The 25,551-nt window shown below is 42.6% G+C and overlaps 1 protein-coding gene across 20 annotated transcripts in view; it reads right to left on the reverse strand.

Annotated features, from left to right (window-relative positions):
* DOCK10 (dedicator of cytokinesis 10) overlaps positions 1 to 25,551 on the reverse strand; it is a 139,834-nt gene that overhangs the window by 93,298 nt on the left and 20,985 nt on the right. For 4 of the 20 annotated variants that reach the window (XM_015277020.4, XM_040706031.2, XM_015277018.4 and 1 more), the window contains exon 1: positions 9,403 to 9,711. The exons of the other annotated variants lie outside the window; for them this stretch is intronic. In XM_015277020.4, the coding sequence (XP_015132506.2) occupies positions 9,403 to 9,507 (105 nt within the window). In that variant the 5' untranslated portion in view covers positions 9,508 to 9,711. Of the gene's footprint in view, positions 1 to 9,402; positions 9,712 to 25,551 lie in introns of those variants that run through there. 20 annotated transcript variants of the gene reach the window in all.

The raw sequence follows: 25,551 nt of genomic DNA on the forward strand, positions 1-25,551 counted from the left end.
AGCACACTGTTTCAGCATGCCATCTACCTAGAGCAGCTCCCACAGGAATACAATGGGCTCATCTAATCATTGCCCCACACAGCTCTCTCTCTCTTCCTTTCAAGAGAAGTCACTGACTGCAGTATCCTCTAGCCACAAGTTTTAGACTCTCCTCCATTAAATCTAGCTATATCTATATTTATTAAATATTGCAAAAGAGACCTAAGTATCAAGGAGTTAAACATGAAGAGAAAACACCACTGACAAATGCTGAGTGCGCCACTAATGATGCCCGGGTCTGGAAACTAAAGTTTATTCTGTCTACATTTTGAAGAAAGAAAATTTGTAGTAGAATCAGTGTTATCTTCAGTAGGAAGCATCAGAGCAACCACTTGCAAGGAAGCCCAAAGTAAAATGAAAAAAACACATGCGCTGACATTTTTGAGGTACAAGTGTTTCATGAAGGCGTGATCACTGCACAGTGGTTTCACTAAAACACATATATTTTCTGCAGAAAGTTCACAACATTAACTACGCCGAGAACCCACCATTCTAAAACCAGATTACCACAGTAGTAATGGCCCTGTAGCAATCTCAGGTCTTAGTAAGCCAGGCATGCCACTATAACCATGAACATCCACCCTCCAAAAACAGGTGTGATAAGACAGTATTAATCTAGGTCTTGCACTCTACAGATGCTTCATCAACAGTACCTTTCAAAGAGGTACTTTCAAAAACAAAACTGTATAAGTAGCTGCCTTCCTACTAAAGTTACAGACTCAGAAAGAGCTGGGAAATCCCACTGATTTTTGAGCTCTCTTCAAATATGGGGGGATTCCCATAAAAATGCACACAGCACTTGCAGGTTCTCTACACAGATGGGAACTACCCTTTTTGCTGGGGCTGAGGGAATGAAGAGGTATTTCTTCTTCCCCCTGGAAATCCCTGCAAGGCTGGGATGGGTACTGCTACATCTCCTGTGGACCCAGTGACACAGTGAGATGCAGGTGGGGGGGGGGGAGGGGGCAGGACAAGCCATGCTGCCTTGGCCCCTCTTTTCTCCTCTGAAACACATAGCACTCAGAAAGCTGTCCCTGATAGATGCCTGAAACTCTCCAGGGCCAAATGTCTCCTCGACAGTTGCAAGGTCATCTGTGCAAAGAAGAATGAAACTCAAGAAAACCCTGAGGCAGAAAAACAGAGCGTATAAACATCACTGTTCCCATAGTACTAATTCTCTTGCTCCCAGTGCTGCAAAACACACGAGCTGCTATCAACATTTTAACAGAAGTTAACATAGAAGCCCTATGAGAAATATTACACATTTAGAATGCAACTAAACGTAAGTAGATGTGACATTATCCAAATTAGTTCAAAACTTTTCAGTGAAGCACTTCAGCATTTGTGGTGATGCTGATGCAGTGACAAATGTCATTATTCCTTCCATGACTCTACAGAAAAATCCTGCATAAAGGGCAATACTGCGTTATTTCAAGTCTCATGAATCAGCGATGCAAGTAATAACCCAATCTGTTCAATACACTGACTGCAGGGATAACCTAGTCCATCCACCGCTGACACCAAGTACGATAATATCATAAACATGAGACCTCTCTGTAGAAGTTTCTACTCACTAAAATATCAGGAATCCTACATGTTCCTATAGTTCCTAACACTAAGCACTGTGCACACCCCGTCTTCTGCAGAGCCCATCCTTTGGCTTTGGCAGAGCCAGGCACTACAGCTCTCAGCATTGCACTTGTGATGGGAAGCAGCAGCTGTTCCAGTTAGCAGTTGCTCTCGAAGACATGGACTAACTGTTCAGTTTGCTTGTCACAGGCAGACTGAAGCAGTGATGTGGGGATTAGCAGATTTCTCCCTGAAAGTGCTAGCAGAGATTTGTAAACGAGTAGGGCTGATTTAAAGCTTTAATAACCAGAGCGCTGCCTCTCCTCAATTTAACTTGTCTGCTCTTTTTGGAAACAGACCAACCAAGCGATCTGTGTGCCAAGATCAAATTATGCTGGCTTGGATTTTTATAGTGCTTTTTATATTCTCTATCTCAAGCGAGTAATGAATTTTTTTTTTTTTGCTGTACTGAAATGGCTGTGTCTGCATGTAGCAAAAGGCACTCTCCAACTCCTCACCTGCTCCAATAGCCACAACAGAACCATCTCCTTTACACACCAACAGAGCTGTTGAGCATACCTCTGTGTGCTGCTGAGCCACCTTTTCTAAAATCCTTGAGAATGGTCATCTCTAACAAGCACCAGTTAAGCACCACTTCACTTTGCACAAGTGGAGCAGCCCAGAACTTCACCAGTGATGTGCTGTTTGATCAGCACCATACAAATCCACCTTCTTGAATGAGGCCCACATCATAATCTTCGGATCCAGATACAACAGAACTATTTTCTCATCAATAATGATCCAACATATCCATGTATTATTTTACATAAACAGATACAGCATGTGGCTTGCCTCCAGCTGCAAAGACATTACGTGCTGATGCTAGTGCACACCTTTTCATCATAATTATAGGATAGCATGACTTAAGTGTCATCCTCCTGATGATATTTCTGTGATATCATATTTCTGTGAACAGTCATTAAAGGAGGAAATGATACAGTTGAGACTAGCAGTCTATGGGTGGTCATCCCAAGCACTTCCCCATTCAAAAAATAAACTATACCAAATGCTAAGATTTTTCTAATGCTTTAAGATTTGATGTCTGCTTCCCAGACACCAAATTCTGAGTATCTAGAGGTGCTGAATTTATTACAGATGTCTAAATAAGTTTCTTCTGTTAAAGTCCTCACAAAAGAAAGAAGCAAATGAAAGACACAGCTAAAGAGAAGATAAAAATTTAAGCTGATGGGCTCTGGTTACCTGAACAGATACACCTTCATGACAGGAGGATCCTCTGTGTGTTCTTAAAAATTCAGAAGAACTGTGATGGTGAGATTGGCCAAGGTCAGGCAGGACCGATTTTGTATTTCACCCAAGTTACTGCTTGTCTAAAACCACAGTTCATTTCAGAATACCTTTGAGATACTGAAAAGGACAGTCCATGCACTGAAATAACAGCACTTTTTTTTTTTTTAATAGGCTTTTCAACAGTATTGTTAACCAAGCCCAATCCTACTAAAACTCAGAGCAGTAAGTCAAATTAATTTCTGAAATGGCATCAATGTAAACTGGTTCTCAGATTCTTAGTGCTTCCCTTCCTGTCCCCCAGTGATATGCCGTATCTGGCACTGAACACAACTCGAAATTTTTATGCAGCTGATATACATGCAGTTAATTTTATTCCACCAGGATGGGCCAATTTAAATTAAACATTTCTTGGCCAGGCTGTTAGAACCAAGCAAAATAAGAGCCAGGACTCCGTGACTTTTGGAGGAGGTGCAGATTGTGGGCTAGATTAAACCCTGTCTTCAGACTTGCTGACAATGCAGGCTGCAAAGAAGCTCTGATGAATGTGAGCCACAAATACCTGAATATTCACAGAGCTGCAGTTGAGGCTAGATGGCCATTCATGTTTTATGGAGTCACCAAAAATTGATTTTTGTTGGAGCCACGTTTGTACCAACTTGCCATTGGGAAGTACAGCAGTGACCCATGGGTGATGCACTGTGCACGCACTTCCCCACTGGATGGGCATCTCAGTGTAGGCTGTAGGCTGCTCAGCTGCAGGGACAGGCAGGTCCCACCAGCTTGACCTGCCCTCACTCTGCTCCCAGCTCATCCCACACCTTGCTGTGGAGTTATTAAACCTTTATGGAAAACAAGTACTGCATTTCAAGCACAGGAGAATAAATTCAGGGCATGCAAAAGGTAAGCAGGGAGATGCCAGGGAAGCACAGCCAGAACTGAGACAGACAGTCCTTCCTTTTATAGCAGATCTCACGATTTTTACGGTTGTTTGGCCCAGTATGAAACTACTTGCAGTCAGCAAATTCTCTGGTCATGTCACAAAGGCTACAACTGGCTCAGTATGTGATCCACAGTCAACAAATTTGTTAAGATCAGTTCTACAAAGACACATTTAAGTGACAACTCCTCCCTGCTACTCTCCAAGAAGTTCACTTGTCAGGTCCAAAATGTTTGATTTGCAATGCCTTTCACCAAAACTTGGAGAACTGTACTTGGAAGGAATCCAGTCAGCCTTTCAGAGCTGCACAGCATAACTGATATACTCTTCAGTGGCAGCGGTGAGGCTGACAAGCCAGTAAATTTCACTAAAGGGATTGCCAGTTCCCACACAATTCTGCTACAGAATAAACCACAAAGAAATACAAAGATCCAACTCCCCTAAATTCTTAGCGATTCAGAAGTTAGTTTCCAAAATGCTATAGTATCTACTAGCTTCAGTAACACAAAAGCAGGGAAACCTATAGAAGATGCTGGTAAGAAGAAAGAAAGTGAAAAGTGATTTTCTTTCACTGACTTCCCTTTATTCAAAGAAAATTCAAACTGACACCAATCAGGGATTTGCCTGACTCAATCTGACTTATCCTGTACAAGTACAGCTTCGGATGGGATGAATTCTAATCCCTTGCCTTAGAAATTATCATCACTGACGGATCAAAATCTATAAGGCTCGACTATGCTTACTGTCCAGCTATAAAAGGTACTGTAAGAGAATGCAGACTGCATTTGAAAAATAGAAGTTTCCCTGCTGAGAGCTAACCCTGGCCATGGCTGCTCTGACTGCTGCAGCCAGCTGTGGCCTCAGTGGCACACACACACACAACTGCTGTGACGAGCTGACCGGTGAGCCCTGCAGCAGAGGCACCCCAAACCACAGGGGCCCATTTCTCAGACACGTCAGTGACCAACTTCTTGCAACGCCTGTTACTTCTCAAATTACAATTAATTGTTGCTTTCATTATGAATTCTGAGAGCAGCAGGCCTACTAGAGCTACCATCCGAATGGTTAAAACCTGGAAGCCACACAGCACTGTTAGTGCAGCGAAGCATCTGTGGGGGCTGGGTCACTTCATGCTGTGCTCCACTTACTCATAAGCATTTCCTGAATTCTGTTTTTTAGCCACGAGTGCTTTCTTGCTGCAGTAATTTCTGAATCCAGGCAATACACACGTAGGCGCATCTTCAATGATTAGCACTTGAAAGGTTAAATAAAGCTACCAGGATAGTCTGCAGAATATTTAAGGTCACAAGAAAGAAGCCAACTTGCCTCCTGTCCTTGAGCAGCAGCTGAAAACCCTTTGTAGGAAGGAGAGTATCTCTACTATGCCACTAACAACATGGCCTCCAAACTAACTGCCCCATTTCTTAAAAATGTCAAAAATGACCATTTCTAAATAGAAAGTACTTCTAAAGCCCAGACCAAATATTTGTCCGCAGGTCATTTCAGGGGAAAAAACAAGAAACTTGTATAAAACACCTTAAAGTTGTTTTTACATTTAATTTATGCAGCCCTTTAACTTGGCACTACTCAGCCACTTCATTCCCCTTACCTGACCTTAGCCAGAAAAACAGCGCAGTTAGAGCAGCAAATGGTTTTCTTCAAAGCTGAATCTATTCTTAAAGAAAGACAAAGGCATCAGATGGGAAGGATGCTGAGCAAGGAGCTCAGGAAGGTGGGATGGGAGCTGGGGGGATGCAGGAGACCCCCCAGGAGCTGCAGCACATGGAATGGGGAAGGAGATGTGAGCTGTCCTGCTTGGGCAGCACAAAGGCGATACTTGCCAGTCATGTTTGCTTTTTCTAGTATGATTTCAGTTGAGCAGACTCATGATTGCCAAGAGGAACATAAACAAAAGCCTGCAGCCTGTACACAGTGGGTTTGTCCAGTGCTTCTCATCTTCCAGTGCAGTTTATGTAAACAATACTGCACACGTGCCGAGAAAGACACTCATACACCATAGTCTACAGAAAATGCACATGGAAAAAAGACACTCCCAATTTTTGCACTTAAGTGCCAACAAAATGACCCTCATGGTAAGCATGGAAAACCAGCTCTGACAGCCACAGCATGTTCACAGCAATAAGAGCACTGGTTACAGTAACAAAAAAAATCACACCACATCAGTTCCTTCCTTCAGTCTGAACTGGACAAGCGAGGGAGATGCAGTGATACACATGTAGCTGTCTGTGTATGGTTTCAGGGGAAGCTCAGGAAGGAAGATGCCAGCAATGATGATGCAAGGTTATCCTCCACCAGCCACATCTGGCACAGTCCTGATGCTAGAGCAGCTGTGCAATCTACAGAACACCGCACACAGCACTGAACTGCCTTTCAAAACCATTTTAATTTACTTCAAAAGTAAAGGTTTCTTTTTAGTTGACTTTTTAGAGTGTGTGTAAGACTTGTTCTTCTTGTTACCTTGGTTTGCAGTGTATATTTAGAACCCAAAAGAAGGCTCTAATGTCTGTTCATTAGAACATGCTCTGACACTAAAGTCTTTGATCTATGAACTGCACGACGAAATTGCAAGCCGGTGCACAATGGTCAACTACATTGGCCATTTTCACTTAAATACTAAAATTTAGACCTATGAAGTCCCAGACTTGGAGACTGAGCAAACAACACTTCTGAAGGGTGCACAAAGACTCCAGAAATCCCTCAGTCAAAAAAAAAAATCTTAAAAATGTTTGCTCTAAATAAACTTTTCAAAAATAGCATTTGATTTCTAGAGTGAACTTTGCAATAAGTCAACATCCTATATGACAGACCTCATATATACTGTCCTGCTTCATTATAGTTAGTAAATATCTCCCTTTGTCTAACTACACCATGGTTATTTATCTCTTCAGGAGCTATAGATATTTTCACGCTACCTATCTGCCCAAAGAATCATGTTTGTATTTCCACTGAGGATTCATCCATAAACAGCAGTATCATTCATGCACAATCACCATAAACTCAGCTCTCCCACTGACATGAATTTATAATCGTTTCACTGACATCAACCACCCTCCCAATCAATTAGCTACCAAGTCACTCATGTGCACAACGTACATGAGAACATAATCTGCTCAACCACATTAGGCTCCATCAACAATCTATAATCAAAACTAATCAGATTATAATTAGTCTTACAAAAGATTTTTTCCAGCAAATAATACAAGTCCACCTACAGAAAACACGTGTCTAGCTAAGCTGCAGGAAGAAATGCCGTCTTTGAACAAGGACCCCCATCCAGAGGCCATGGGTGTTAACAGCACTATGAGACCTGCAGCACCGCTGGTACAACCGCTGGTGAATACAGGAGAGAGAAGCTCCTGGCTTGGTAACAAGGAGTACCCATAGGCCAACAATTTAACATGCTCCAATTATGAAATATTGGGTAGAATGACACGGGTCACAAACCACAAGAGTAAAGCCAAGTGTGCTTGTGTTTCCCAGGGGCAAAACATGCTATTGAGAAATCCATCCACAGAATAACATGACACAGTGACCCCATCTCAGTCTATTTTCTGTTTGAAAAGAAATAAAAACAAACTGATTCCCCTGAAAACCCAACTTATATCCCATGTATTATAACAGACAGACACTTTGCAGAAGTGCAGTGCACTGCCTGCAGGCAGGCTACTGATTTATTGCTGCTATTTGGGCTTTGTTTTATTTTTAACCGTGCTTTTCTGCAAGCCTTCAACCACTTCTAGGGAGCACTAATCACATAAAATCAGGATCTGTACAATAACAACAAAACAACCAGGATTTATCAGTATAAGTCAAGTGGCAATGCCTATGTCCGAACAAGTCTTGTGAGTTGCCAGGGTCAGATGCTCTCACCAGCAGTATCAGCCTTCATTCTCAGGGATTGAGACTATGAAGTATAAACTTTTTGTTTAAAAACAAAACAAAACAAAAAAAACAGGTAAACTGGTAAAGACTAACTAATGAAAAACCTCATGATTTAACTGCATGTATCATGACAAAACCAAGTAATTACCATTATCAAGGGAAAACAAGCCTCCTTAAAAGTCTAGTCATGACACTTCCTAAAACATCAAATGCCTTCAAAGTACACAGAGATGTCTTTTTGCTGTTGTTAACTCTCAAGAATGTTATGTTTTTCAGGTATGTAACCCTGATTCTACCAAACTTTGGAGTCAGCTTCCAGGAAACAAGCAAACTCAGACACCTTGAAATTGTAAGGTAAGTTGCAATGTTTTCAGTCTAGAAGACTGAAACACTCAGCTCTTTGGAAAATCCCAACAGTTATCTGGGACTATCAAAGCTGGGAACTTCTGAAAATTTAGTGGTGTTTGAGAGTTAACTCCAAAACCCCTCTAGCCCTTGGTGTCTCCAGCTGTACAACAGCAGGAACTACACTGTAAAGCAGCTGTGTCTGAAAGATCCACTTCCATATAAAATACAAATCCAAAATGGCAGCTGGTCACAAGCAAAACACAAGTACTTTACTACTAGATGAATCACAGGCCATCCCAACTTATCTGTTACTAAATGCTACAACTGCATATATACTTCCCTTCCTAAGAAAGCTAATGAGAATGAACATCTTTTGCGTATTATCACTGATTCTTTGTTACATTAGCATGAAGAACAGCCTCTAAACCTTTGAAATCTAAAGTACTGTCCAAGTTAAGAGAATGTGCTTGCTTAAAACAGTGCTTGCTTAAGTTGTCTCACAGGAAGGTTCTCTGTGTTTTACTTAAATTTCCTGTAGTTTCACTTTGAGTAGAGAAAGTTTAGAAAGTTTAGGCACAGAATAACAAGCATGTGCCACACCTTGGGTTTCAGAAAGTGCAGTCCCAGCTCAGTGCCACTGTTTGCCTTGATGGGGCAGAACCTCGCTGCAGCTTTCCACCAAAGGCGCTGGAGCTTTCCTCTATTGCTCACTGCAGAAGGACAGTGGCTTTCTCCTGGTCTCCAAGGGCACAAATTACACAAAGCAGACTACAAAGCGCGAAATGACCCTGAAATCACACAGAAGAACTTTCTACTCCAGAGGCACCATTATGGATTTTCACAGAACTGCCAAGCGTTTGTTACCAGGCATAGAAACATCATCATATTATGCTGCTGTCAGCATCTGTCTGATCGACAACACATCGATCAGAGGTTGGAAAAGACCTCTAAGTCCAACAGTCCACCTACGGCCAGTATTGCCCACTAAACCATGTTCTTCAGTACCACATCTCCGTGGTTTTTGAGCACCCCCAGGGACGGTGACTGTGTCCCAACACACTTTCCAAGAAGAAAATCATGCTGCTGCTTTGTTTCCCTGATGTAAACTCCCTGAACTCTGCATGTTTCAGTCTTAGAAACAAGTAATCATTCTACCACGTACCTCATCCTACAGTCTGATGAGAATCAGTCACCCTCTATACACACCAAGGAATAAATCCTGCTCTCCCCTATTTGTATTTATCCTGGAATCTCATAACAATTTTGAGGTAGAGATGAAAGGATGGAGGAATACTCACGCAGCTCAGCCTCTGCATTTCTCCTCGATTCACTCTCTTAATGGTCTTTCTCTTCTTCCGCAGCTCGCTGTGCTCCCTTCTGAAAACCCGTCCTCGAAAGCTCATTGTACCAGTAGGAATTCAAGCGGCAAACAAATCGCTCTTAAACTGCGCCCCTGTAACCTCCTTGCTTCAGCAGCTTCAGTGCAACAAATGAAAGCTACTGATACCACTCAATGGGGAAGTATGGCTAAAACTTACATGCTGTATCCACAGAAACTGAACAGAAAGAAGAGAGCCTGCAATAACTCATTTCTTCCTGTGAATAATGTTCTAGTAAGGCAACAGTGTCTCATTAAACCATAAATACACCCCCACGTGCCCCCCCCCCCGGCTCTTTATGCAAATCAAAATAGGAAGTTGTAGGAAAAAAGCTTGCAACTGAATGTCTGCCTTTGCCTCAAAAACCATTACATCCTTTCTCCTCCCTGATTCGAAAGTTGAAATGGCCGCACTCTTCTTTCATGTGCATGTACGTCTCCAAGCAAAGAAGCTCCTCATTAAATGGCAATCTGTTGCAGCGCTGGTAAGCAGGCCTTGGACACAGGCCTGGCAGAGCACGTAGGTGCCGCTCAGGCCTGGGATCTGCCTTGCTTTGTATCAAGGTAACAGTTCCCCTTTCAAAGCAGTGCAAATATCACTAAGAGGAAGCACCCTGCAAACTTGCACATCCGCAGACAGCTGCATAATGAAAAAAAAAAATGGGCGAAGTTCAAAATACACTTTGACCTGTAAAAGCTGGCTTTGTAGTCACCTGCCGAAAGGACAGCGCACCATGCATCTGCCTGCTGGAACCAGCACCACAGTGCCCAGGAGCCATCAGTGCAGCTCCATCAGAGCAGCTCCGTGCCCCCTGTCCTGCATGGAACAGGGCAGCCTGCCTGCTGCTGAGGTGGGGGACGCCCAAGGTCAGCTGTCTGCAGGCTGACAGGGCATAAAGGTCTTACACAACCAAACAAACCTCCTCAGTGCCCACACACATGCACACGCACACACATCCCCTTCTATTCTCCTTTGTTCAGCAGAGGGCTCAGCCTGCTGGGGTAGCAGAGCTGCATTTCCCTCTGCAGACCATCTTTGTGGGATGTCCTTTAGTCTTATGTTCAGTTAATCTTAGTCTGCATAACCAAGAGAATAAACCATTTTTCTACTTTTTCATTCCAGATATTCCACATATTAAACTATAAGCATGTTTTTCTTTACTTATTTCAGGTAAGTATTCAGAAATCTGCAACACTGCCCTGAGTACTGTCTTTTGTTGTTGTTGTTATTTTTTTTTTTTTTTTTTTTTTCCCCCCTCTTTGAGCAAATAATTGGGAATTCCAGTAACACTTTCAGGCACTTTTCAGCATTAGTAACATTTGATCCATGGTAACAAACCTCTGCAAAATTTCCACATGGCTGTTCCACAGGCAGGATGCCAGGGGACCAGTGACACTGAGCACAGCATATATAACCTGAGCACTACATAAACGCATCTGTTCCATGATTGCTTTTGTCTTCTAGATTTGAAATACAATGCACAAATTCCATGAATTAAAAAACTATGCCAACAGTATCTTCATCTCTCAGCTTTGTGTTTGAGACTATCATCTCCTTGGAATTGAATTTCAGCAATCATACAGCAGGCTGGTAAAGACAGATTTCACTGCACTCCTACTTAGCAGTGAAAAGCATCCATGTCTGGCACTAGAAAACAGAAAAGACAGCAGAAGTCCTTTGCCAAGGTATGCAGACATTTCAAGTGGCTACCAATATAGAACCACAACACTAACCAAGTTGGAATCACCCTTGTTTTCTTTCCAACCACCACACTGTCTTTACCAAGTCCCAAGTGCCTCTCATCTAACATAGTGAATGCAGCTGCCAAGATAAAAGGTCCTTGCCAGAAGTTAAATTTAATGCTGGATCCATCAGCCCTGCTGACTTAACTTTAAGCAGATATCAGTTCCTCTCAGAGGCTCCGTAGCGTATCGACTCCTTTCTGTAACTTGAGCACAAACAGCAATCTCCAGCTCTCCTTCCCTCAGCCTCCTGCAGCATTGCCTGCACGAAGGACAACAGACACCACTTGGCAAGGGAACCTGGCAAAGACAGTCCCTTAAACCCAAACCATGCAGCACAGTGCCAGGCTGCCCAAATGGGAAGATGGTTCCCTGCTCAACCACCTCCTGCAGCCTGTGTAAGGCCTGCAAACTACTGCTGCTCTGTTCAGCTGAGGACAAAATTTACACGCATACTTCAGAAACCTTAACTGTGCTCTGCCACTGAACGGCTCTCTCCTGTGCTTCCTGCCTCCAGCACTGCTGAGGAGCTATTCCAGGGCATCTTTCCCCCAGATAAGTCATCACTGCTTTCCTAAACTTTGATGAACTTTAATTACTCCCAAATAATACAAAAGATGAACTTGGGTTCAAGTTTCCAGTTGGTCCTAATCCAGTTGACTTCACTATCTTTTGCCCAGCCGATTTTTCAGTCTCAGTGTTATTAGAACTCATTTACTGCCATTCCTGACAGCTAGTTTTTCAGACTCTATGCTGAAGGCTCTGAGCACTGTAATTTCTCAACACCATGGCATTTAAAGGTTGAAGCAATGAAATAACAAATAAGCAATCGTATTCACACAGCAATATAAACAGAATTAATAGTGAACAACTACAAGTAAAAGCACCACTTTCTTAGATGTGTTTTGAAAGCATACCCCTCTGCACTCGTAATGGGGAATAACATCACCAGCCATCCAATAATGCTCTATCCCGCAGCAGCAGTGCAAAGCAAATTTTAACAACATAGCCGTTAGCATTCAGTTTTTTTGATGGGGGTCACAAATTCTCTAAGAATTCTTTTCTTCTGCATTCCTACATTGCTTTTATATCTTCCGCCCTCTTTAATTTATTTCTCTTTTAAATCTCTGCACTGGCATGCTTCATTGACTTCAGTTTGAATCTGTGATACATAGTGATATGTAGAAATGTACTGCTGGACAAACTAATCCACTGCTACAGTATGCTATTCATGCTCTGGAAAACATATTTCACTGGAGCTTATCAAGCAGCCCAATAAACATACAAAGATTCAGTTCCAAAAGTACATATCTTCAACTAACATAGAAGACATTTCTAAAAAGGCAAAATGTTTGATTTGCTGAATATTCTACTTGCAACTACTGGATTCACAATACTGCCTTCCTAAGTAGTATAATCTCCTTCTCCCAGCAAGAAGGGTCAAAATAAAGCATCAGTTCATGCAAAGATCAAATTCATAGCAAGTTTCAGGGAATGAATAGTTCCCTTTGGCTCAAGGTTTCTGTCCAGGAGGAATGCTGACATGCACAAACACAGTGCAAGTCAAAAGCACAGTCTTGATTTATGCTCACGTATACATAAATAACTGTACACCCACAGTCACTTTCATGGTAGTACTGCAGACTCAGTTTTGTCAATACTACATTACATCACTAAAACAGGCACACGTGGAGAATCGAATCAGATGGGACAACCTCTAAGAAAGAAGCACAGGAGAGCTCAGAATGAGAAATCAAGAAAACAAATACAGAAGAGCAGCTACTAACCAAAAAGAGGTCATGCTTGAGCAGCCTCAGGCACTCTCGAGCATGCATCAAGGTCCATTATGGAGGGGAAAAGACTTCACCACCCTCACAGCAGCTATCAATAGGTACTCTATGCCTTGACTCTGCAAGCTCTCTGGTGTAAGCTTCAGAATAACAGAGAAATCTGTGTCAGCCTAAACTCTGCAGTCTCTGTAAAACAGTCTACAGAAATATGAGCAACATTTATTGCAAATAATTAACATCTGCTACAACAGCCTAAAGAATTATCTGTCATGCCCATTCACTTTTCACTTATTTTGCTAAAACCTCCTCATCCATCTTTCCAGAGTAGCACTGGGAGGCTAGCATTTGCAGGTGAAGCAGGGTCAAAGTTATTTAACAGATTGGAAAATTAACACTCCTCTTGTTGGAACATGCTGCATCCAAGCCTCAAACAGCACTGTGTAGTATGCCTACTCGGAAATCATATCCTGAAAGAAAGATAAGCCTCTTGTAACAGAACTAGATTCATTTATAGACTTCGGCCACTGCAGTGACACTGCCAACCAGGCAGTTTCCACAGTATAGACCTAATGAGACACTTGGCCTACCCAATGTTAACACTTGGTCGCTCAGCACAGTGCACATAAGGACCCTGCCCATCTCCACTGAATGGCTGTGGAAATCCCAGCATGTCAGGCATTCCCTGTAGAACCACAGGAGAAAATTCACTGAAGAAAAACCGAAGGATGACACTCAGCCCCCAGCAGGGAAACAAAATTTGGTGTCAATGACTGTATACTACACATTCATCTCATCCACATCTTCCAGAAGTCAAGGACACTACGCAGTCTGTACGTGTTTGAGAAGGCACGTAAAAATTGCACTTCCTAAAAGCTTCACATTGCACAGGTAAAGGAGATTACTGCAGTAGGATCAGAAGTAGGGTTTTTTTTGTTTGTTTGTGGTAGACTTTTCCCCCAAATTGGGAAATTCCCAAATTTATAATGGTAAAACTACACGTGAAGCAACCTTTTTGCAAGTCACTCTGGTAGTGAATCAGCTGGAAGAGAGTTACGTTGTTGTCTGAGAAATCTGACTCCAGGTACAGTCTAATAACAAGCTGAAACATCAACCTCTGCATATATAAAACACGTTTTGTGAAGTTGTTGAAGCAGCTGATACTTGTATTCTGCCTACACATCTACACAGATAGCTCTTAGCAGACAAAGGGCTGAGAAGCTATCATGGAAAAAATGACATAAGCACACAAGGTGAGCTCTCCAAGGCAGGGTGGCAACATCCCCTCATAAACATCCATGAGGAGAAGCCTCTTCTATTTGTCAGAGCTCTGCTAACAAACCTTTCCAGAAGACAGACCACGACGTCAGCAGCTGCACCTCCGTCAATCCATTTCTGCCCTTCCGGGCTGACAGAGCACTGATCTCAGCCATTCCTTTACACCCTTTACTTTCACCTCATGTCCTGGGTATCACTGCACCTCACACTGAACAGACCTGTGAGTTTGAGCTTCTGTATTTAGATAAAAAAAATCTCCAAAACCTGTGGCAATGCGTGTGCATATTTAGCCTTTCCTCTTTATGACAATGTTTCTACCATCCAACCCCCCCAAGAAGACATTTCCAACAGGAAAATGGTTTCAGCAGCTTTCCAGGCTGGAAAGCCTCCTGCACCTAGCAGAAAGCCAGGATCACAAATCTCATCCCTCCTGCCACTCTTTTCATGCCTGTTCCACACTCTTGAGACAACAGCTCTTGGCAAAGCCAGCAGAGCTATGTGCCACAGTGCTGCCAATTGCCCTTGTTGCAAGTTTGAGTCCCTGGAGCACAGCAAGCCACAGACTTGCATGTAGCACAGCTGAGAGCAGTAACCATGCACCTCTGCTTCAGGTATCTTTGCTCAGGTTGAATAGAAATTGGGCTATTCTTACTTTAGCAAACAAAATGCTTCTTTTTACCTCAGCAATCAGGCTGGAAGAATAAACCTTCCATTAGCAATGCTGTCCTGCTGATGCGTACAAAAACAAGATATGCAATTACTTTAATTTCTTCTTTAGCTTGATGCGTTGGGAAATTCCAAACAAGCATTACCCTTTTGTTTTCATCTACTTGGACTTCAATCAGCCCTTGATAACAAAACACATAGCGATGAAGGGCCATAAAAGGCCATTAAATAATTTAATCATCTAAATTTACTATCTCCAGGCATGTTGCTGCTGCTGTGTTTTTTGGCTTTCATTGCATGCTTTTCTGATTGTAACTCTAATATTTGCAACTCCAATATTTGCTATTTCTATCTATGCTACGTTGCAGAAATAAGTATTTTTTTTCAGTCTATTTACAAAGAAAAGCTCAGCTTCAACAACATCTGGTTTACAAAGAATCTACATTTTCACCCAATTTTCCAGCTGGAATAGCTGAAGCAAAAGGAGGTCAGGAAACTCATTTAATCAAGGTCAGAGTCACCATCTACAATGCCAAAACACACATGCATGTATACATACATACACACACTGACTGTATATAAAACAATAAAATATCCTTAGATTCTCTTCATTGTTTTCTCTAAGTACTAAAATGCTCTGCTTTGTGTATGTACGCAAACTGACAGTGCAACTATTATTGTATTTGATATTACATACTTGTAATATAAATTCAATATTATGAACTCTTGTATGCTATCCTATCTTCTAGTGGTATCTTAAGCAGCTCAGAAAACTTTATTTCATCACTTGGGTCCTACAGTTGAAAAGTAAGTAATGGCACTTTGGAAGAGAGAAAAAGTAGACAAATTTCAAAGAACAGATCAGCAAGATTATTTTACTTTGGGAAAAAAAAAAGAATGGAACAAAATCCTGCAAATCACATCTGCTCTGGTTTAGTTTGGCAGTGGGAAAGAGAAAGAGACATCCTGCGTCCTTTGACATTCCCTTTGTCTTACCCAATCTCTTGCAACACAAAGTAAAACAGTGAATTCTAACACTGCCAACGCTTGAGAAGGTATTTCTCACTTTGACACAACTTTCTGTACTTTCGGAAAAATGATTCACTTTTCCAGTCTCTGCTTCTAGCTTCTAAGCTAAGAACTGCTAATCCTAATGCATACTTGTAATAAACATGCAATCTTCTGCCCTACCAAAATAAGAAAATAAAAATTCTGGGAAAAAAAAACGAAGGGGCAGTGGTTGGGATCCCAGAACAAGCCTTGTGGTTTGTGAAAGCCTGTGTAATCAAAACTAAATATAGCCCCAACTTCAGCAAAAAGAAATATAATCCATTAAATTCTGCTCCCCCACTTAGCTCACCTTCACAGCAAGCAGCAGCCAGTGGATGTGCAAGGTACAGATGCATGGACACGCTGCCAGCATCACCTGGCTCAGAGGGGGAGGCCCACACATAGCAGCAAACTACAAGAACCCAAAACAATCCATTAAGTCTATACAGGCATTACTGGTGCTAAATGTTTTGTAGAAAGAAAAAACACAGCTCAAATAGTCATTCTGTGGAGCAAATGTCTACTAGTTTCAATTGATGACACTGAATTCCTGACAGGAGGAACTGCAAGTGAGGTTGACTTGTCTGACACCATTCCTGTTTTTCCCAATTTCCACCATATCACCTCAGTTTTTTTTCAGATCAGTTCAGGTCCAAACTACGTCTATGCACTCACAGTCTACCTTTGCTGACCCTCCTCTCCTCTCTGTAATTTTCCAGTTCTGGTCCGTGTGTTATGAATTGTGCATGGCATTAAGGCTCTCCCAAGAAGCTGATATCAAATTCCACTATCCAAGAACAGACCAAAAAGAAAAAAAAATAATTTATGATTTTTTGAGTGAGCAAAAAAGCAGAACGATATCATTGTTAACACAGTAAAGCTGCTCTAGGCTTTCGGATCCCAGCTGCTGCAAGGCAGAGTTGAATCACAGCAATTCCTCCTCTTTTGCCTTCTCGGAATGGTTTTCTCTAACGGGATGAATGTCTGCCAGTATTTCTTGTCTTATGTTTCTCCCCACTCCCACGCCTAGCTCTTTGTGTCCAACATGCAAGTCCTTAGACCTTCACTCTTGCCTAACCACCAGGGACCTCCATTGACCACTAACAACCTGACTCTGCACCAAGTCTGTGGGACTTTTTGTATTCTGGAAACTCTGGAAAGTCCAAATACTTCTCTCTTCCCATCAAAATATCTGGAAAACCCTGACTCCACGCACTGCTTGTACCAGATACAAAAGATATGGTCAGAAAATCAGAAGCTAAGAGGTTAACTTTGACTCCCTACAAATACACAGCTCAGCCAGGCATTATTAAGTGCCAGAAAAGGATGTGGATGGGAAATAAAGCAGAGTTTGCTGCCACTCTTCCTCACTTGGTTCCTTGTTCTGCTCGAAACACTGCAGACATGGTCTGACTCTAGGAGCATAGCCTTTGTGAAAGCATTTCCAAGAAATACAGTTGTCTTTTGAGTGCATTTTACAAAAAAGCAATATTCAGCCCACAATTCAGATTCCTCCTGCAGGCTCACAGGACTTAGAATTGCCCTTGATTTTGTTTTAAAAAGGAAAACTGACAAGCACTTTCCGCAAGCAAAAGCTTATGGCTGCTTAAAAACATTATGTATATTCTCGGTACTGATGCAAACTGGGAACTGGTACAAAGACTGATGTTTGGACAAGTCCTTCTAGGTGCGCTCTTCAAGAATGGCCTTTTTTACATACTGAAAACATTTTAGAACTCCATTTTGTTAAGCAGTATTCACCATTTCCATTAGGGTCAGAAAAGTAAGACAAATGTAGTGCACTAGGCATAGGCAGGATTCACTTCTACTTTTTCTAGAAAATTATGCATGTGCTCATAAACATTTCTGCTATTTACAAACAGTTCGTCAGCCTGACACTTCTAAACACACTATCTTACATTGACTCAGGTGTTGGGGAAGGAGCCCACTGCCTGTCAGCAGCATCTGATCAGCAGCCGGGGACAAACACACCTCAGTCACAGCTCCTCCTTCAGCTGATGTTTCTGCTGCACTGTCAGCAGAAACAAAACTCATGTTATATGAGGGGCAAATTGTGACCTGGGTGAACCAGCCACATCCCAAAGATATGAAAAGGCTCCTTGGGCACCTGAGACAATGGGTTGTGGACAGGGGAAAGCTAAGGCACTAGAAACAAAGAAATGGAAATCAGCTGCATGAACACCATTTCTGTTCTTTGCTTCCAAACCCCCAAGCACCCAAAAGCAAGAAAACAAGCCCAATTTCAGGCAATGCTTCTTCTAAGAAAAAGTCCTCCTTCATAAACCCATTAAGACCAGTTTTGCTACAGAAAGAGCTGTAGGTATGCATTTGCACAGTGCTTACTGATGGAAGGAGCCTCTCAAAAGGAGGAGGGGCATCAGGTTCCAGGAATTCACGATACAGTAACTCATCTCAGTAACTCATCTCTTTACTGTTACGGTTTCCCCTCTGAAAGAACTAATTTTGGCAGATAAATCACCACCTGTTGAAAATACCACCTTAGCACCAAAACCACGTTGAAATGCCAAAGGAAAGTTGTCAGCGATGACGCCAAGAAGTTTAACTCCCAACATGCTGATTTCATAGCTAATCACTCATTGACCCGGCAAGGCCACACACATTTTCCATTTCATGATTTCTTCATAAAAAGAGGAACATGCAAGCAGTACAGTTATGCTTCTCGTCTGTTTTACTGCATTAAGTCAGAAATGTGTCCTGCTGGATTTACACATGTAAAACTGAGATGTGAATTTGGCTGTCTCATCTTCAAGCAAGTATCAGTAGTAATAAAAAGAAAATGAGCACAGCAGTTGACAGATGAGAAGAAAAAACAAACACCAAGACATGAAGTGTTCTATTCAATTGGTTCTATACACTGCATTCAGAGTGATGCCTCAGGCATAAAGACGTCTGACAAACATTACAGTGGCTATTTTTCATTGAAAACCACACACAGAGACTATTATGTTCTAAGCTAACCACAAATTGGCAATAATTATTAACAGACTGCAACTGTAAAAGCAAGATATTGCATGCAAATTCTTTCTGTTCAGACAGAACATAACATTTTGTTCTGAAGAGGCACAAAATTAACAGGAAGAAAAAGGCATTCTTCTTTTTTAAATAACACATACTTATTTATATAGGTTCCTGAGTCTAAAATAAGTGGCCTGCAGAAGAACGATGGAATTGATGTGCCAAGCTTCCTTCTGACTGAGGATGTGCCCACACACACAGTTACCTCAGTGGAGGAGGTGCTGGGCCACCATCTGAGCCAACTTACAGTGGACCAGATATGGAATAGTGCCCACAATGTCAGAGCCTTGCCCCTCAGAACATCCTCAAAGAGTAAATAGTGACGTGCCTTTCAATGCTGAATGCCAGTCCTTCCTGTCCAATGGCATATTTCACTCCACTCGATACTTCAGGCCATAAAGCTTGGTTATTCCAGGAAATGATTCAAAACCCAGAAGACAAGGAATAGTTCCTGCATTTCCTGGGCACTCTGCTTTCCTTAGCTTCAGACACTGCAATGACACTGTGATCATTTCTGTGCTCCTGAAACAGCAGCACTGCAGTGTGCAAGAATTCAGTTACCCGAGGAGCTTGGCAGAGCTAATTTCTCATTTCACACACTGACAAAAGCAGAGCTGCCAGGTAGTGCTAGCTGATAGGATCAAACGTGCTGAAAGGCTGCTTAGCCTTAGAAATGAAATCCTGTGTTCTGCTTTTACAGACCTTTCTTTGGTGAAGGCACCTTAAAACCACCTATGTTTGTTCACTTATTCAAGCTACTGGAGATACTGCAACCTGGAGCTCAATGGCACGCAGCCATGGACTAACAGTAGTTGCCTACCAGTCAAAAAGTGGCCATGCCTTTCATTAGAAGCTTGCGTGGTATGGGAAATGGAATCTAGAAGTCAGAATCTCTTGAGAGTTTTCAGGAATCAGGTGACAACTCTCCTGGGATGCAAAGCAAAAGATCACGGAGGCTATCTGCACGAGGTGTTACAGCACGTACAGTAAATCACACATCGTTTTAAAGCACGGATGTACTTGCAGTGCCTTGCTCAGTTTACCCTTCTGTTGCAGTCTGGGACTATAAGCAGCCACACAGGCTTGAAATGAGATGGTTCAGCAGTTGCTATTTGGGAAAGGAAGGTGCAATGGCTCCTATAGGACTGTGCTGCATCACCCTACCTTGCTGCTCAGAGGTTGCTGGAGAGGCTACAGAGTGACAGAAGTTATATGTATTAAAACAATTCTTACATATAGAAGACTATAAATCACAGAGACACTCATAGAGATATCCCCCGCCCTCTCAAGAGCGATGCAACTTTGCTTAAGGCAAGTATCTGCAAGTCCTGAACTGGAATTCTGGTTTATTCAAATTAGGTTTAGACCAAGTGCATTAAAATTATTGTTTCTAAAAAAGAAAATCTATAATAGTGAAAAATATCAAGAAGTGTTTTGTCACATGCTATTCAGATTTCCCATCTAACCAGGAGGTGAGTGGATAGCATTTATCCAGAAGTCAAAGCTGAAGACTTCTCCCACTTTGGGAAGGAAGTGCTGGGGGTGTAGAAGGGAGAGAGAATGAACATTGTTAGAAGGACTAATGCTTACTGCAGAGCAAAACCAAAACTCTTGGTAGCAACAAGCAGGGAGGAAAAAGGGCTGTGAGTTGGAATACTTTGCTACGTCAACATATCGCAGTAGTTATTTGCCCTCAGAAATCAAATCTTACCCAAGTTCAACAGCAGCATGCCAATTTCAGTTGCAGAGGAGCAGCATTTTCCACTTGGCTTCTCTCATCTCCAAGTCATTCTCCCTCACACACACCTTCTGCCATGGCAGCTTTCCCCACTACGTGCCTGTCCCTCAGCAGGGCCACCCTGCACCAGCCCTGTTCGCTCAGCACAGCTGCTCCCAGGTGGATCAATATCCCCACATTTGTAGCCAAAGGCCTGGAAACAGATGCTGGACAGCTATATGCATTTAGATCCAGATCAGCTGCACTCATGAGATTGTCTATACAATCGTGCAGAAATAAAGCCAAGGCAGCTCTCGGTGCCACAGTCATCAGTGGATTAATGTCATCGGGAGACATAGAGCAAGGATGGACACAGATATAGCTTTTGAAAGCAAGAGTTTAACCTATTTTTGAATCAACTGCAGCTTATCATACCCAGCTTACCAAAGCCGGCCCCAGGACAGTACTGCACAGAAAACAAAAGCCCCACTGCCCCATGCTGCTGCTCACCTCCAGGCCTCAGCCCCCCCAGCTGCAGATGCTCACAGATACCACCATGTAGCCCTGAGCCATGCTGGCTGTGTGCACGAAGCACCATGGGGCTATTGCCATGGCCTGCTGGCTTACAAGTGCCTTTGTGCTGCCCCAATCTGCCATACATGAGCCGGGACGGGTTCCTGTAACAGAGCTCGATCAGCAGGGGTGACACCACTTCTCAGCAGACACAGCAGTGGGCAGCTTTAGTGTTCCCAGTCCTTCTTTATACATTGTCACACTAAACCACCCACGGAGCCCAGCCAGCAGACAAACAAATGCAGGATTTCCACACAAGCCCGATTTGGTATATTCTCATACACCATTATAAACAGTTTAAGGTTTCTACAACCAGAGACCACCCAATTCCAGAATCCCGGGCCAGACAAGATCATTGGGATTTCCTTCTCAACTCCTCTGTTTTCCTTTGTAAAATGAGAATACTTCAACCAAAGAAAGAATGAAGGAGCAAAACAATCAAGGGAAACACGTAAAGCTGGTGTTTGATACAGCCCATCAGAACTGGAGCCAGGCAGAATGATATACAGCACCCTACAGACAGCACTGCAGCAGATGAAGAACATGCACACACAGATTTGCTTTTAAGTGTGCTTAACGTGCAAAGCAGTGCAGCTGCTGATGACCAAAGGCTGCAGGTTTGGTTTTTTTTTTTGTTTTTTTGTTTTTCTTTCTTCTCTTCTTTGTTCTCTTGGCTTTCGTCAAGTCAGCTTCCTGTAGGTAACCTTCTCTCCCACAAAGCATTCTGAGCACACATCTCAACTGCATAAAGCCACAAAGCCTTCATGAAGTACTCCCAATGAGTGCTACTGGCAGAGACTTTTCCGTATACCTTTAATTTATACCCTACTCTTTCTGGGAGGCATTGCTTATAAACAAATAGATTGCTTCTTTCACAAAAAGGGGGGAAAAAATAACCTCTTCTGTAAAAGCATGCTTTCATCACCTGCTTTATTATTTTGAATCCACAGACTTCATAAAGCTGCCGTAAGAACACAGTTAACAGATTCATATATAATTCCACATACTATAATGCTAAACACATCACTGCAACATTAATAAGAGGTGAAAGCAACATAAAATATCGTTCCTCAAGTCAGAGATCTAATCAGTATTGAAGTCAGATGGAGAAGAATTGCTCAATGGAAGAAGGTTGGTATTATGCCATCACTTTTCCAATTATATGGATACTTTAAATGTTACTGCATTGCTCTCAAGAATGAAAACAAACCCCCGTTTTGGGCTCATTCCTGTCTGTACTTAAGAAACAGTACCCAGAGCTGTATCTGCTGCTTAAACTGGTGAAAGCCAGAACCAAATGTAACCCCAGAAATACATGCGCAGAAATACACCATTTCTATAGCACTGAGCCCCACTGACTGCCACTGGAATACACCCACTGAAAGGGAGAGTTCATGGCTATGGACTTACCAGCAGGCCTGTAGAGCACTAGACACAAGAATGAAGTCACAAAGATCACAAGAACCATTGCAAAAACACATTTTTGAAGTAGAACTGCTTTTTGTGCATCACTTTATGCTATTCCTCTCCTTACATTCCAATGTTATTCAAGCACAGGTCTGTATTTGTTCCTACTGAGGGCAAGTGTCAAAGTGGAAGTTGTTTAAGGTAAAATAAAGACAAATATATTTTTAAACGACAATAAAATTACTTCATGTTGAATTCTGACTTGAGTTGGAAGGTAGAATTATTTTAATTATTTCTTTTCAACTTTCCAGCCCTGGATAATTTGGCTTTCCAATGATACTCTTTTTCTAAGGCATCAGAGTAAGAGAAGCCCTTCTCCTCACAGCGGTAAATCTAAGACCAACCTCTCCATTTGGGTGCACACAGCCCAACTCCTATAAAATCAATAAGCCATGAATGGGATCTCTAAGTGATTTATAGAGCTGCTGTCTATTGGTGGTATATGGCAGTAGGGTTATGGCACAACTCTCACTGTTAGGTGAGACGTTTGTCAAGAAAAAACTCAAAGCCATATTTTCATCTTTTCTACTTATAGTCTGCAAGACTAACCTTCCATTTACAAAGTGACATGAGAAGGAGCTCTGACAGCAAAGCTAACCTGCATTTGTGCAACAGGAGAAGTTCCTATGCTTTCACTACTGGAACAAAGACAGAAAATCTCTGCAGGTTGTCTCTCTTCAGAGATGAAAAATTGAATACAAAGAGTAGTATTGTCACCTTGCTGTTGCTGAATTCAAGCTAGCATGTCACTTCAAGTTACAACATCTTCAAAATGCAAAACATTTTACCATGTGTTTGTGTAGCTGGGTACCAAGGGAGGAGGGGGAAATTCGTGCTTTGCTCTTATCTTCCACACAAATCTCAGCTGCCAAACTTCATAATAAATCATGTGAAAAGAAAACAATAAATGACCTACTAAATAAAGCTCAACTTCTTTTCCAGTCACAAGTTCTAAATGCAAAGTGTCATCCTAAGTGTTAGTATTTGCAAACAGTACCACACAGCCCTAAGCACTGCATTTCCTCAGGCATCTTCCCTTTCCCTCCTCCTTTTCTTCCCCCCCCCCTCAGAAACAGTATATACAGTCATTTGCATTCAGTCTGCATAGGTTTTTAATATCTGAAGCCTCACTGCCTCGTGGACTTAATTTGAAAACTAGCTCTTAAAGACATATTCTTAATGGTACAGAAATAACAAGGTGGTCTGTTAAATGTAGAACATATCAAATCAACTTATATGTCTAGTTAGCAGCTGTTCGGATACTTATGTGTCTCTGGTAGCTCCCAGGATTCTGTCCAAGATGGCACACCACAGTCAGTGACAGAGGACTTCCAGTTATCTTAAATCTTTTTTTACATCTTTTCCCTGCTTTGTGGATTCAGACAGGCTTTAAAACAGTATCAACCCCTCTTGCCCAAGAAGAAATACCAGTTTTCTAAACTAACAAACTGCAAAAGAAAAAAATGTAAGTGTCAGTGGACAAAGACATCATTCATCCTTTTCAATAAGGACTGGAATGCTAGAAATACCTGCTGTGATGCCTGCAACTTTCATGCAGTGGTTACTGGGTGGTTGTTCAGCAATAGCTGAAAGCTGTATTGGGGTCTTCTCCTTTTGTCACCCATTGTAGCTCTGGTGCCATATACTTATTGCAAGTATTTTAACTTAAACTGCTGCTTTCTGTTCCTTGGGATCGCTTTTCCGTATCGAGGCAACATTTGGATTTTTCTTTTGTTTCACAGGGCATGCAAACTTATAAGAACATGCAGCAGAGCTGGGGACTTAAAAAATGCCATTCATAAATCGGACACAATTAATCAGCCAAAATTGAAACTACACACTAACACGCAGTAGGAGGCACACACCCAATGGCATACCAGCTACTAAGAGGCAGGCCATCTCATTTGAAGCCTGGAAAGGCAGAAGCGCCAGCTCCTCATATAATCAGAAGGAGCCCACAAGGACCACCAAGTCCAACTCCTGGCTCCATGGGGCCACCAGGAGCCCGCAGGGAGCTGTGTGCCTCAGGGCACCTCAGGCACTGCGCTCTGGGATCCTCTGCCTCTCTGGGCGCACTCACTGCCCTCAGACCTGCAAACTCTGTAATCTCATTAGGATCAGCTTAGCTTCTGGCATCTGCACAACGTGAATAATGATGTTTTGAACTAAATACTCTTCTGCTTGCCTACATAATTGTCTCGCTGTATTTTCCAGACATAAACTTCCACGATCTACAACAGACCAAGGGGAAAAATGGTTAGGAGTGTAACACGTGCTTTATTAAGATGCAGTATCCCCCAGTCATCTTTATCATGCTGCTCTTTCAAGTCACACGTGAATTTTAGTGGAAACGGGACTGCTTATTTCTACTGCAGAAGCGCTCTGAAGTCAGCAGCATTCCCCTGCCACACCTGCCCCAGGCAGCACCAGCCCCACAACCAGCCTGGGCTGCTCATCCTCCCCTTCTCCAGGTGAGCTGGGGGAGGAAAGGAGCCCACACAGACCTCCTGAGAAAGGGCAGAACTCGGGCAGGAGGAGCACCAATGCATTAGCAGTTGCTGCAGAAGCCCCCATTTCCTTGTGCCATTATTACAACAGGCAGGTGTATCTGTAACCAAAGGCAATAGGTGGCAGACCCTTGAGTATCCCCAGCCCCATGAACTGTGGGGAGCCCCTTCCCCTCACGGTGAGGGCTGGCTGCTCAGAGCCCCCCGCCCTCTCAGAACTTACA

This window comes from Gallus gallus, chromosome 9 (assembly GCF_016699485.2).
Source record: "Gallus gallus isolate bGalGal1 chromosome 9, bGalGal1.mat.broiler.GRCg7b, whole genome shotgun sequence".
In the NCBI taxonomy this organism is placed as follows: Eukaryota; Metazoa; Chordata; class Aves; order Galliformes; family Phasianidae; genus Gallus; species Gallus gallus.